This window comes from Podarcis pityusensis, assembly GCF_964106645.2.
Source record: "Podarcis pityusensis genome assembly, chromosome: 5".
In the NCBI taxonomy this organism is placed as follows: Eukaryota; Metazoa; Chordata; class Lepidosauria; order Squamata; family Lacertidae; genus Podarcis; species Podarcis pityusensis.
The window spans coordinates 46829890-46844611 of record NC_138032.1 but is presented as its reverse complement, the minus strand read 5'-3'; the positions used below and the strand labels follow the sequence as shown (position 1 = coordinate 46844611).

General features: G+C 40.5%; 1 protein-coding gene across 7 annotated transcripts in view; it reads left to right on the top strand.

Annotated features, from left to right (window-relative positions):
* Positions 1–14722, top strand: part of SORCS1 (sortilin related VPS10 domain containing receptor 1) — a 379912-nt gene that overhangs the window by 341829 nt on the left and 23361 nt on the right. For all 7 annotated transcript variants that reach the window (XM_081005905.1, XM_081005903.1, XM_081005904.1 and 4 more), the window contains exons 20-23: positions 1571–1704; positions 4974–5097; positions 7007–7119; positions 8886–9017. In XM_081005905.1, coding sequence (XP_080862031.1) covers positions 1571–1704; positions 4974–5097; positions 7007–7119; positions 8886–9017 — 503 coding nt within the window. The remainder of the gene's footprint in view (positions 1–1570; positions 1705–4973; positions 5098–7006; positions 7120–8885; positions 9018–14722) is intronic.

Below are 14722 nucleotides of genomic sequence, written 5' to 3'. Positions count from 1 at the left end.
TCTCTTTGCATAAAAAAGGAGACTAGATTTGTGAAGAAGTTATGAAATACTTTGGAACGGATCCTTGCTAGAAATAGATATTTCTGCTGTTGACCTACAACACTCTTCCTATCAATCTGTAAGGGCCCCCCGCCCCCGCCCCCCGTTAATGCAATATATTCCCAAGAAAAAGCAACACCCCTGTATTAACTCAGCCAATTACCACTTAATGTCTCCTGAGGATATGGCCATCTATATTTGTTTGGTTGGCTTCTGCATAGCAAAGATTTTGCTCATTATCTTTACCATTTGCAAGTTGCTCCTCTGAAATCTTTATCCAGAATTGTCATTGTGCCACTTCTCCCAGATACAGTTGGTTTATAATTAGAATCAAATAATTAAATTTAATTATCCAGATCCAAACAATTCAATAAGCAATCGTGTCAGTACACATATTTTGTGTTTCTGATCATTCAGAACACCAGATAAATGTACGGTGATAGTTTGCCTAAGCTGCATTTGGAGTTTGGAGGCTTGAGTCCATGTTGTACATTGGATTGTTTGCAGGTATGTGTTTTAAAACAAGCAGACTATTACTTGCTGAAGCACTTAGGTTTCAGTGAAAAGGTGGTCTATTTGTCACAGTGCAACAAAAGTTACAGCTCTCATATTCAGTTGGGTAGCACCCATGCATGGTCTGATGCTAAGGGGTTTTAAAGCCCTGCTTACCAGGACGCTGTAACAGGTTGTGGTGAAATTGGGGGTCTTCTGTAAAATAGTACTTGTTTTGCTAATATGCTTTGGACTGTCATAGTGAGAGCAATCTGTTTTTATTTGCTGCTGACATCAGATAATGTCCTTTTCATCCTAATTAGCCACTTTTAATCCTATAAATTGCCCATGTAATGTGTTATTGAGAAAAGAATACTCACAAAATCTGGAGAACTGCACTCCTTTGGGTGTGGGCTTGTGTTTGAGATTGATACTCAGTCAGAAAGCATAACACTGCAAGCTGCTTTAGCATTCCCAACCTAATCATAGACTGTGCTACAGCATCCACAAAACCTGATAATCACCCGTAATCTGGTAAATGTGGTGGGAAAAAATAGCATGGCCTGACAAGGTCAAACTCCATCAGCATTCTTCAGCTCACCTTAAGGATAGCTATACTGAGCAGGGTTGTTCTACATATGGCAACGTTCCTGCATGAAAGTCACTTCTGGGTTAGAGTATGAATCCCATCTCTACTGCGTTGTGTATAATTATCTTCTATGTATACTAAAAGCACTATGTATACACAGCACTAGGAAGCTGTGACTGACCATGGCTTCCCAGAGTCAGTGAATAAATAATATGGAGGCTGTGGAAGCCTTATAACTGAGTCTTATATTTATTTCCTCAGAAATAAGCCCCACTGGGGCTTCCTCTCAAATAAGTTCACACAGGATGGCAACCGGTGTTGAAATAAGAATTTGTGGGAAGTAGTCTGCAGCCCTTATTGAAACCAAGGGTGGGGTCAAAGACAATCATAGAGTGTTAATGCATAAAACTAGACTCATCTACACTTTTCCGCATTCTCTCTTGTTTCCAGGTCCTTTGGAACATGTCCATTTATCGTTGCCCTTTGTGACAACAAAGAACAAAGAAGTTAATGCCACGGCAGTCCTGTGGCCCAGTCAAGTTGGAACACTGACTTATATCTGGTGGTTTGGAAATAACACTGAGGTTTGTATTTCATGGAGATAAATTAATTGTTAAATTGTGACATAATAACATTATCACGGGGCTTGCGATTTCTCTCAGGGAACAGCTTACAGGGCCCTGCAAATCACAGAGAGCAACTCTCAGCACTTTTATGTTGCAAATCAGCTTTTTTTTTTAAACTTGCTTAACTGTCTCTGTTTAGGCCTAATTTGCATCTTATGCAAATCACTAATCCCCCATTGGACACGGCTGAAGAGATCAAACTGAGAAAACTGCAGAGTGACAGATTATCAAAGATTCCAAGATTTGGGGCTTTTTTCCTTTCCTTATGTAAAATGCAAGCTCTTTTAAAAAAAACCAAAAAAAAAACCCTCATGTTACAAACCCAGACTTCAGAGATAAAGTTCTGAGTTCGGCTGATGATGTCTCTGCACTGCTCCAGGGTTTGAAACTGTATTTTACAGTGTGTTGTGCTCTGTAGCACTAGTAAAAAGGAATGTTTGCCGAGAGTCCCAACTCCTACTCTTTTCATAATGCTAAACCTATACGAAGTTCTCATTTGTGCTGTTAAGCTGCAAGAATGCCTCATTACCACATTCCAAGAGAAGTGAAATGACATGTAGTACATTTCCCTGCCTACGGACAGTAGTTAGCATAAAACAGTATGCCAAAATAACCCACTACCCACCCTCATTTGTTCACTGGGGGGAGAAAAATCTTTAATCGGTGCCTGATAAATTGTGTTGCTAGACTCAATTAGGCTACTTTGAATTTCAATAGGAAGTTAGGAGAGCTCACACTAGCAGGAGGTAGTTGACAGGGTGGTAGGGCAGCGACATTCAACTAACCTCCCAAAAGTTTAGTCCCGGCTGTTTAGGGTGGTGGCAACTGCTAGCATGACTGAATAATTTTTCATATATCCAGGGGATCAGTTCGGGTGTAACACAGATATGCAGTGTGTTTCTCTTATCTCAGTTTCCTTTATATACGACACCTCTTGCCACATAAATGGCTGTAAATTTTAAATCTGCTGCCTTTTTGCCTGCTCTTATTTGTCGGACTATTTAACCTACCCTGGGTTCGCCCAATGAAGGGCAAGCTACAAAATATACTTAATAAATACTAATAAATAAGTCGTGGTGATAAGAGGGAGACTTGCACTGCATAAAATTTCTGGCGGCGGCCTTTGTGAAATTAGGCCAGTCTATGAAACTGCCTGCTAGTTCCAATTCCCTTGCTTGCTACTGCGTATCTGATGCTTTGTCTCTGGTGCAAGGCAAGATATATAGGCTCAAATGAGGTGTCTGATACAAGCTGTTACCAGTGGGATTGGAAACTGTCACATCCTGGTGTGCTATGGAGTGGCCATTGTGCTGCTTTCTTTTGGATACTATTGCCGTGGCAACAGCCAGGTAGCGGTGCTTACACATGGGGTAGAAATGGTGCAGAAACCAGGAGTGGTAGGTCTCGAAGATGAAAGAGAAAGTAAAGGAAACTCAAGTATTAAGAGGACAGTAGCTACTACAGAATCCCCTGCATTGATGCAACTAAGTTACACGTTTTATTAGTGGCTGCCGCTAGCACAATAGTATCTCAAAAGCAAAGTAGTTTGTATTGTGTCAAGCTTTAATACTTGGTTGCCAATACAGTATCTCGTGAGCCAAAGGACTTCGGTTGTATAAGTGGGGTAGTTGATGTAACAAGGACATTGTTGCAGGAAACCATGGCAGTTCTCAGTTGGTAGGTGGCAAACATAATGCACCATTCTAATGAATTCACTTACAGAATATGATTTAAGATGTATGATGAATTGTTAATTGAGCAAAGATGGGTAAGCTCAGGCTTCTGGTCTTTCTTCATGGCCCTTGGGACCCCCACTACAGAATGCAGCCCTAAGGCTGCAAAAGGTTTCCCATTACATTTTAGAGTGACATATGAAAGGGTAATCCATTTGTGTCTTTTTTGCTTTTTCTATTTGTTTATTTTTTCTTGAAATAATGTAATAATAATAATAATAAATAATAATAATAATAATAATAATAATTTATTTATACCCCACCCATCTGGCTGGGTTTCCCCAGCCACTCTGGGCAGCTTCCAACATAATATTAAAATACAATAGTCCGTCAAACATTAAAAGCTGCCCTAAACAGGGCTGCCTTCAGATGTCTTCTAAAAGTCTGGTAGTTGTTTTTCTCTTTGACATCTGGTGGGAGGGCATTCCACAGGGTGGGTGCCACTATGGAGAAGGCCCTTTGCCTGGTTCCCTGTAACTTGGCTTCTCGCAGTGAGGGAACTGCCAGAAGGCCCTTGGCACTGGACCTCAGTGTCCGGGCAGAACGATGGGGGTGGAGACCCTCCTTCAGGTCTTCTCCCTCTTTTCTGTTCCAACTTTTACATTCCCTTATATTTTTCCCTTTGTTCATGCCACCTGTGAGGACACATTCCTCATGCTTGTATCCAGGATCTTACTGCATAAACCTTGAATTATTTGTCCCTGATTGAAAGCCAGAAATCTGCAGCACTTTTGCCACCAGCTGAACTGATTGTTCTTAAGCACTTTTGCAGAGGCTTCATTAACTCTTATTTTTATATCCATTCACATCCAGTGATAATCTTGACCTGTACTGCCCTTTGATAAGATGGAAATACGCGTTATCTTTGTCTCTATGTTACTGTGAGGATAGGTAATAAAAGGATCCTCATGTAAAATAACTTCATGCATGTGTTAGGGGCTGCAGTGTTAAGGGTTATTTTTCTCAAGATCAGCAACAGTACCAAAATCTGTCCCCGTCATAACCACTGATATCTAAAATGGTTCAATGGAAGAGTTTCCTTCTCATATTTTGAAATATGAGAATTGGCTGGTTATTTTGGGAGGCGTTTGTCCACCTGTATGCTGACTGTCTTGAGTCACCTGAGTTAATCTACAGAGTCATATTCCTAGCTCATCTGTTTTCTTCTTGGTGTACTCTGTGGTCTGGATTGTGTTGAGGGTGTTCAAATGGATAAGACTGCCAATCGATGTTCCACTTATCCTACCTCAAATTGGAGCTTCTAGGAATCCCAGTGTTTGGGTGTGTGGGTGTGGGTGGCTATTTATTTATTTTGTTGCTCAATATCTCCATGGTTCCCTTCTTCAGGCCAACAATACTGGGCATCCTTAATCCAAGTCTATTTTCAGCAGCAGGTTTAGGAGAAGGGTCCTTGGCCAGACTCTCTGTGCAACTGAAAATAAGGCAAGCTAGAGCATTAAGTACCTTCCCTGCTTTCTTCTTTTACCTTTGCAGCCACTGATCACCCTGGAAGGGAGCATTGCGTTTACATTCTCCACCGAAGGGATGAACACTATCACAGTGCAGGTTTCTGCAGGAAATGCCATTCTGCAAGACACCAAGATGATTGCAGTGTATGGTGAGCCCTATCTTGTTCACTGTTATTGATTCATTTCTCAGACTACTGCAGCGGTTGTCCTGTCATACACACACCCCACACACATGTTACTCAGAGAAGAAGGAACTAAGGACACAGACAAGATAACAGCTTTCAAGGGGAAATGTATCTGTAAGATCAAGTTGTCAAGAAGGGCAGCTGAGAAGGTTTGATGCTCTTACATTTTGTGGAGTTCTGCATAGCTGCAAGGACCTGAATTAAAGAACACCCATGATGTTCAGGACTGCATATAAAAATCGTAATTTTTTTGCACTCACGCCTACATCAAAACACATCTGGGAAACACATCTCCCAAAACTCTCTTGTTCTATATCCATAGTGACAGCACATGCTCAGTTCAAGTGCTGAAGCCTAATGCCACCCTAACATTCATTGCACCTGTGGTCCTATGCCTACACTTACCATACTTAGAAAAGTGCAGTAGTTGTCTCTCAACACACTGGACATAAATCTGGTTGAAAAGAGACACATTCTATGCAGTGTGCAAAATAGACTGTGAACTGACCCCACAGAGTTGGACTCTCACTTTAGTGGAACAGCACTCAACGCCTTTGCCAAACTGCAGAAGCCTAAAGAGTAGCATGGATAAGAGATGTTGTTGGGGTATTAGGGATAGGGGGTGGGGCTTAAACATTTCCATATATTTTCCCTCGTGTGCAGACTAAAAAATACTTTCTGCCAAAATGCACTTACCATTTGCATTTCTCCCATTTGATGTTCCCAAGGTTGTTTTGGTGAAAAAAAAATCCAAGTTGTAAAATGTAAATGTAATGCTCAGAGCTCCTGCAAAACTAACTTGCATAGAATACCCAATTCTTGTGTTTCAAATGCTGAGCTCAGTGTAACACTTCTCCTAAATCCCCAGTCTCGGTTCCCCTGCTGTTTAGCACTTTAAAATAATTGCCATGCAGCCTCTCTTATTTTGAGGGATGTTTTGGAGTGTTTCATTTGTATCCTTTCAAAAGACAAACACCCTAATTGCTATGTAAGATGCCGGCATTTTGGGGAGATACAGAAAGGGAGGAGGGAATCAAAGCAATTAATGCAAATGAGGGCTCTGCCTGATGGAATGCAGGTTCTGTCCCCTGGTTTATGGACCATTAACACTTAATGAGCCGATTGCCAATAAGGCTCCAGACTTACCTGCATTAACAGTGTAGTCCGTGTCAAAGCAAAGTTAAAGTTGATTTAATTAGAAGCAGACCTGAAGTATCACTTCAGAACCAGCTCAGGAGACTCTGGATGTTGTTTGGGTTTACAGGATTTAAGTAACATCATGCACCGTTCTGATAATGGGGCAAAGCACAGATATAACATAATAATGTAAAACTGTACAAAGACAAGACATCCAACAACTGATTCATACACCTACCATGGCCCTGACATCTCCCTCTCTCTTTTTAGGCTACATTGTGGTTAGCTAAACTTTTGCAACTTTTCCAAAAACCTTTCAAGTGCCATTTAAATTCCCTGTAAAATAGATGGCTACACAGACAGACGGGTAGACAGATGCACAGATAGATAGATATACAGATGCGGGGGAAAGCTTCACTATACCCTCAGTGTAAAAAAAATAATAATAATATTCTAGGTTCCCCCACTCCCATCCCTTTCCATCCTTCCTGCTACACCAGTGCATCATCATAAATAATGTTGTTCTGATTGAACAATTGGTAGATCTAATTCTAAACAGTTATTTGCCGGCACAGCCAAGTGATAGGATCAGAATGTTAATCAAGCTGTGTTGTCCAATATGCACATCAATCTAATTGATTAGAAAGCCAAGCACATTTTAAAAATTCAGTAGCCACGTCCCAGGAGTTTTCACTCATAATAGCCTTTTCGTTCTCTCCATCCCGTCTTCCCCTAGAGCAATTTCAATCGCTACGGTTATCGTTCTCTCCAAATCTGGATGACTACAATCCAGACATTCCTGAATGGAGACGAGACATCAGTCGAGTCATCAAGAATGCTCTGGTGGACGTAAGTGTGGAAATAAGTTGTCACTTCTGTGTGATGCATTTTTTCCCCTCTGTCCAGCACTCGCTTTGGAAGCTCTCACCTGCAGGAACCCCTCTATAATACCACTTGCAGAAACTCTCCAGTGATTTTGCAGGGTTATTCTGGGAATCAGCATTAGCTGAATTTGGGAAACACAAACAGTTCTGGTTTTGTTCCTCATGGCTCCAAGAGGAAGCCACCTCTGACATGTTCTTGCATCTGTAACAATATGTTTCTCTTTTGCCATGTACTGAAATATGTGAAAATTTATCTTGTTTCATTTGTAGCTAAAGAGAGAAGCAGTTTAGATATCCAGCCTGCAGTCTTCATCTCATTTTCCCTTCAGTTTGCGCTGCTTCATTTTATCCACGACCGTGGTGGCATTCAGACAGTACACCAAGGCTTTCCAGGTCACTGAGGGCTGCCCTGTGCCTGAGCTTTGATAATGCAGTTCATTAATCACCCCTGCTGCATTCACTTAGCAATATGGAATCAAAAACTGAAATGCACATTTCTTTGCCACCTTTTCTCTATAGAGTAGGTGTTCCAGAACACAGAGCAAGGGAGTACTGGGACCCATTGTGCAAAATAATATTCTTGGGGAAGTAATTATCTAGCCTGTGAAACTGGTGCAGTTCTACTGAAGTCAATGTGATTGACACAGTGTTTGTGACAACAGAGCAAGCGTGTTTGTGAATACATATTTTGTGGGGAACCCTTCACAATAGTCCACTTTCTCTAGCTTCTCTTGGATAAGCAACCTGTTTTTCTCTGTATGAATTTCTCAGCAGGGAATGTTAAGGGGTTGTAAGGGAGTTTAATTGTGTTTTCCATTGACTAATAATAATAAAAAGAAACAGTTTAATGAGCACATGATCATGGCAGTGGCTAACCAGAAATTGGGGGGGGGGGGATAATGTAATTGAATGACAGGAAGAAAAGCAACAGCAAAATATAACTGTGCCTGCACAGTGTTGTTTATAAAATATAGAAATGGAAACAAATGGAATCATAGGCCATCCCACTTGTTCCACAACAGCAATGACCAACCACTTCAAACCACCAGATTTTTGGGTGAAATTTGGAGGGAGGGAATTTCAGAAGCTCAAGCATAGATGAACAGTGTTGTGCGTTGGGGCAAATTTTTTTTCTTAATTTCACATAAATGTTCATGGGTTCTGATTTGGCGGGGACTGACCAGGAATGAGACCTTGGGGTGGTAGTAGATAGCTCAGTGGAGATGTGTGTGATGGCTGTAAAAGAAGCAAATTCCATGCTAGGGACCATTAGGAAAGGAACTGAAAATAAAAAATGCAAATAGCATAATGCCATTACAAAAATCTATGGAATATTGTATATTCCAGAAAAAATTATTTCTTTATTTTGTAAACAGCACGTGTCATTGGCAATTCTCGTCATCTCACTCCAAAAAGGATATTGTGGACTTAGAATAGGTTCAGAACAGCGCAACCAAAATGATCAAGCGGGTGGAACAACTCCCCCATGCAACCCCATGCCTCAAAATCTGCCTTGGAAGATTGCAGGAAGCTTGGGGGGACCCAAAGCAGTGAGGAGGGGAAAGCAAGCCGAAGTCTGCTTGTGCAACCTTGGATTCCACTCACCCTCTATCTATCTATCTATCTATCTATCTATCGGTATTTTAGCTGACTGAATGATTTTAGTCCTCTTAATTTCAAGGCTTCTGATGCTACCCTGGTATATCATCACCCTTTCTTTCTGCATACTAGGTAACAGGCATTTCCAGTAAGCATATCTTGGTGGCAATCCTGCCAGGTTTACCCACATCAGCAGAACTCTTTATTTTGCCTTATAAGGATGTCACAGGAGAAGACAAACGAACAGCAGAAGACCTACAACAGGTACTGTTTCCTTTCATTATGCACAAGTGGTGCGTGCAGGGAAGAGACTGCATTTTAACTTCTTCTCTTTTTTTTTTAATTAATATTTATTAAAGTTTCAAAAAAAATAGAATCACATTAATAAAAAGAAAAATTTAAAAATAGAAAAGAAAAATACACAATACAAAATACAGAATACAAAAAGATAGAAGGGGAAAAAAAACAGTTAAAAACAATTCCGTCTTTTCATAACTTCTTTTATATTTACTTGTTTCCCGGACTTCCTCTTACCTCCCTCTTTTGTATTCCAATTCAGTTTGTTAGTCCAGCAATTTCTTTCCCTCCTTTTTAATCCCAATCCCAATCCTTAATCTTAATATATTATAACATTAAATTTTTACCTATTAAAAACCAATTTTTCCATTCTTTTAGCCTTTTTAATCCTAATCCTTAGTCTTGATATATTTTTAACTTTAAAGCCTGTACAGCTAGAAGCCACTTAACTTCAATCCAACATCACTCTAACATTCATTAATTTTGCAATATTTCTGTAAATAATCTTTGAATTTCTTCCAATCTTCTTCCACCGACTCTTCTCCCTGGTCTCGGATTCTGCCAGTCATTTCCACCAATTCCATGTAGTCCATCATTTTCATCTGCCATTCCTCCAGTGTGGGTAGCTTTTGTGTCTTCCAATACTTTGCGATGAGTATTCTTGCTGCTGTTGTAGCATACATAAAGAAAGTTCTATCCTTTTTTAACACTGATTGGCCGACTATGCCCAGGAGAAAGGCCTCTGGTTTCTTCAAGAAGGTATATTTAAATACCTTTTTTAATTCATTATATATCATCTCCCAGAAAGCCTTAATCTTTGGGCACGTCCACCAAAGGTGAAAAAATGTACCTTCAGTTTCTTTACATTTCCAACATCATTTTAACTTCTTCTCTCCACCCTGCCCCCACCCCCAAATGTTGGCAAACAAACACTGCAAATTTCAGGAAGAATACATTAACCATTTTCATTCATCGCAATACTTATTGCATGATAGACATCTGAAAATTGAAGTGTTAATGCCCATGCTTGCTTGTGAGTCACACCAGAAGGTCTGTTTATGCTGCTTCCTAAATCTGTGCTGTAGAAGGACAGGCATGAGTGGGAAGTATACAATGCAGGAAAAGTGTGATTCCCAGAAGACAGAGAGAGATCATAGCCCATACTATGACATTCACAAGGGTTTTCCTAAGGGCCATATCACCCATTTTCCACAAAGGGGATGATTTCACTATGAAGGCAAAATCCTCACCTTTATGATGTGATTCTTATAGATGTCAGAAATGAACTCAATTAGTGATGAGTGTGCTTTTATGTATAAACATGCCAGTTGTAGAATTGGATATGTTGTTTCATAAACACAAGATGCCATGTGTATTGACACCCCCCAATGCACCTCAGCCAAGCAGAAGTCTCCCCAGTTTATACTTTATCTTTGCTTTGCTTTTATCTTGCTTGACAAACTACACATCTTTGTAATTTTCTCCTCATGCTGGTAATGAACATCAGGAAAGAAGATTGACTGCCTTGCAGATACCCTCCCCCAACATAAATTGGAAAGGAAGGCAGTACATAGAATCCCAGATTTACTACTGACCCAACTCGCCTCCGGCACTTGGCTGCTTATTGCATTCCACAAATTATTATATAGATATTTTCCCTCTCGCATTCCCAGACTCACTGTGGTCATAAAGTATTGTAACACTGGCACATTGTCATCATAAGCCTTTATAGGGAGACAAGAGTAATGCAGCTTTTAACAGGGACTCCAGCATCCTCTCCACTATTCTTCCTGAAGGGACAGGATTGTAATCTGCCACATTACTGGAATTATTCTTTATATATTGCTATGCATTTCCTGTGGAACAATATAGTACTGCATGGATTTTATAATATAAGGTTGAAACTCCTTCCCCACCCCACCCCACGAGACGTTGGTGTTGGGTTCTCATATCACCAATTGCTCTGATTTCCAGTATGGTGGTTCATGCCCACAGTGGCTTTGCTACTGATTCAAGAGCCATGCACCCACACAGAGCTGAATCAGCTGACTTTCAGCCAATAGCAGTAGCTGTCAGTGTGTTGAGGGGGAGCTGCCCTTTTGTGTGTCTGTGGCTTACCTGTATAGGGCTGTGGTGGGACAGGCTGGTGGCGAGGTTGGAGCTGTGAAAGTGCACCAGTGGTTCCTGACCTCAGTGCCACCTTGAACCCAAGCCATGTCCAGGTAAGATGCAACAAAGTTTGTGTCAGCAGTGTGAGTCCACATCTCCAGCCTACCAGACCAGTTGCCCCTAGTGGGAGTTTAGGGTGAAGAGCGGGTAATAATAAACAAATATTGCTCTATCTGTTCCTCTGAAATAATTGTGAAATGGTGGATGCTTTGATGATGTAGTTTCTATAGCTTATATAACATGACAGCGATAATGACTCTTTGAATTATTTGAGGTGACAGGGAACTAATGCTCTTATGAGCAGGAAGACTGAAAATAGGTCAGTATTTCAGTTAAGAAGGACTCTGCTGTCAAAATAAGGGCTCGTGTGTGGGGAGGATTTATTTATTGGTTCATTTATTTGTTTGTTTTATCTTGTGACGCATCTGCACTTGTGTGAGAGCACTGGAAGTAGTACTGAACTTCTCTAACTCTCAGCTGAGCTTAGAGCTCATAGCTGATGTTTGCTGGAAGTGACGAGCCCTATTTATTCATATTCTCACCCTCCCCAATGTGATTTCCATCATGTGAGGGTGTAAACAGGGATAAGCCCATTAGCCCCCTACCTGTTGTCTTCCCATTCCTGCAGCTCCCCACCCCACATGGTGGGGGTCATCTGTAGCAGGCAGTCCGTTCTTAATCAAGGAACTCCCTAAAGGGAGAGCAACAAAACACAGCTAAAATCCACAAAATTATATATATACACACACACACACACACACACACACACACACATTACACATTACACCATCAACACTAAAACACAGATAAAAATTGGTAAAACCTCTAGAACAAATCTAGGCAACTAAAGGATTTGCCTAAGTAGGCATGCCTAAATGAAAAGGTTTTCTAAAACTAACTGAGTCAAAGTTGATAAATAGGTGGACAACCAGTCTGGAAACCTAAGCTCCCTTCAAACATTACTTATGTGTAGAGGACAAGCATTTTGAAAGGGGCCCTTGTCCTACTCCCAAATTCTTGCTGCTTCCTTTGCCACAGTCATGATGAGAAGGTCTGTGAAGGGGGCTTTCTCTATGCATTGAGGCTCCCTGTTCAATTTAGAACCTTGCATGAGAGCTCCCCTTTCAGCATGCTTGCTCTGCGTGCAAGTAATTTGTTAAAGAGGAATCAAGTCCTCTGAAGTATATTTGAAAGAACTGGGTGATTTTTGCCCTGGACCCGAGAAGATTAAGAGTCAACATGATAGGGGTCTTCCAGTATATGAAGGGCTGCAATGCAAAAGATGGAGCAGCCTTGCTTTCTGTGCCGTATGACTGGTGCTGTGCTCCTCAGCCTTAGGTCCAATGGGTGGAAGTTTTAGGGAAACATATTTTAGTCAAACAGTAGGAGAAACATTGCAATGATTTGAGCAGTTGATGATGGGAAAGGCTGCCTTGGGAGCTCCCCTCTGCTGGAGGCATTTCAGCAAAAATTAGATAACCATGTTTCAGGGATGCTATCCTTGCATCCTTCACTGCAGATCTTACGTTGAGCTTGGGGTTGGACTAAACAAATTACACTGTCCCTTCCAACACTATGATTTTGTTTGAAATTTTCATTTGCTCTGTTTTTTAATTGAGCACAAGCACTGGGCAGCTGTGGGGCAATATTCAACTAAATCGTGTGCAGAGGTTTACCCCCTCTCCTCTGCCCACACCCTGTGCCATCCCCATAAGGACGGGAGGGAAAGTTCAGAAAATATTTAAGTGTGCTTCAGGGGGTAAGGGAAGAGAAGGAGAACATTTAATTGCACAAAGAGGAATCTTTATGCTCATAGAACTTTCTCCTTAGTGCTATACTGAACAAATCCATAGTTTCTTCATAGCTTTCTGCTCCTTCAGTTCATTTGTGTCTCTCCATGCCTCTCTTTCTTTACCAGTATGGATATTTACATTGATAAAACTTAGTGTGGGAGGAGCGAGGAATCAATCATAGCAATCTTGATTTCACAGATAATTGCCTTACAATTCTTTTTGTGCTGTGCTTATTAGTGTGCATGTATATTCATGTGCATTGATAAAACATTGCCAAAAAAAGGCAAGTTTGATGTGAATATACACTAGAGTCCCTCTATGTGTGTGGGGGGGTTGTTGTTGTTTTTTAAAACAACATCCCACAAGACTGCATTTGTTCATATTATAACTGAGGCCCAAATAGTCTTACCTACATGCAGACATACATTTGATCATTTTAGGATTGTTTTCTGCAGGGTTTTTTTTTTTTTAAAATCAATGCACATTCAAACCAATTTACATAGAGAGGAGAAGATTTCAGTAAATGGAAAGAACTGAAAACTGCATTAAACTGCAGATACTTCAATTATAGAATTAATATTACAAAGTCCGCTGGTTATATTTGTAATGCAGGAGGAATGTGATGCAGGACAAAAGGAGCTGGAAAAACAACAATGGAGCCAAAGGAGAAATTATTCCATCTATAATAGTTAGTAGGAAAGTGTGTATGTGTGAGAGGGAGATGGAGATAAAAGAATGAGTAAAATGAAGTTAACTTGCAAAAGAAGAATTGAGCATCACATGAGACTCTTGTGGTGTCAAAGGTCATAGTTACACATCTTGACCACCATTAAATATATATTACTAAGTTCTGTTCTCACACACAAGCCAAGCAACTTTCAGTGTGCCACTGGAGGGCAGTATTATACCTGCACACACATGCCCACAAGTGCCTATAAAACATTTAAACTACTTTACCCAGTTCATGCTACCCAGTTTATTCATAAACTTATAATCCTGGGTCAGAATTTTAATGTGATGTTGACATTTTACTTCAGGAACTGTTGAAATTTCAAATGCAAACAAAATATGAAGTACAGTTGTTGAAAGGCTGATGTACACTACATACAATTGCTGCCTGACACTCAAGTTGCCTTACAAATGATTAACAGTGTACTCCTTTGCATGCTTACTCAGAAGTAAGGCCTGCTGTGCTCAATGGGACTTACTTCCAAATAGGTGTGCATAGGATTAAAGTGTAAATATAGGTACATAGCCTCATTCATGGCTAATATAATGTTAATTAGGCAATGTTACATGCAGTCATGAGTTATTTATGTCATTGCTGATAACTGTATCTGCAATCAGCATTGTAAAGTACAGAGCCTTTAAATCTTTGCTGCTTGTTTCCTTTTGTGATTCCTAGTTCAATAAAAGGAGTTTAAGATGGCTGCCTGTTTGTTCTGGGCTTCACTTCACATAAAGCTGTGTGCACTGCAACCAGGGCCATACATTAGACTAGCTCACTGTGCCTGAAGCAGTTTGGACCTGTTGCTGCATGAAATAAATGTATACTATAAATATCTGTACTGGTGTTGTGACATCAAGACTGAAATAGAAGATTTCTCTCGCTCTAGAATTTGGGACTGCAATATTTCAATATACTAGAATTAAAAACATCCCCCTCCCCCAAATGATATCACAATATGGAACCAGATTTAAACTGGACAT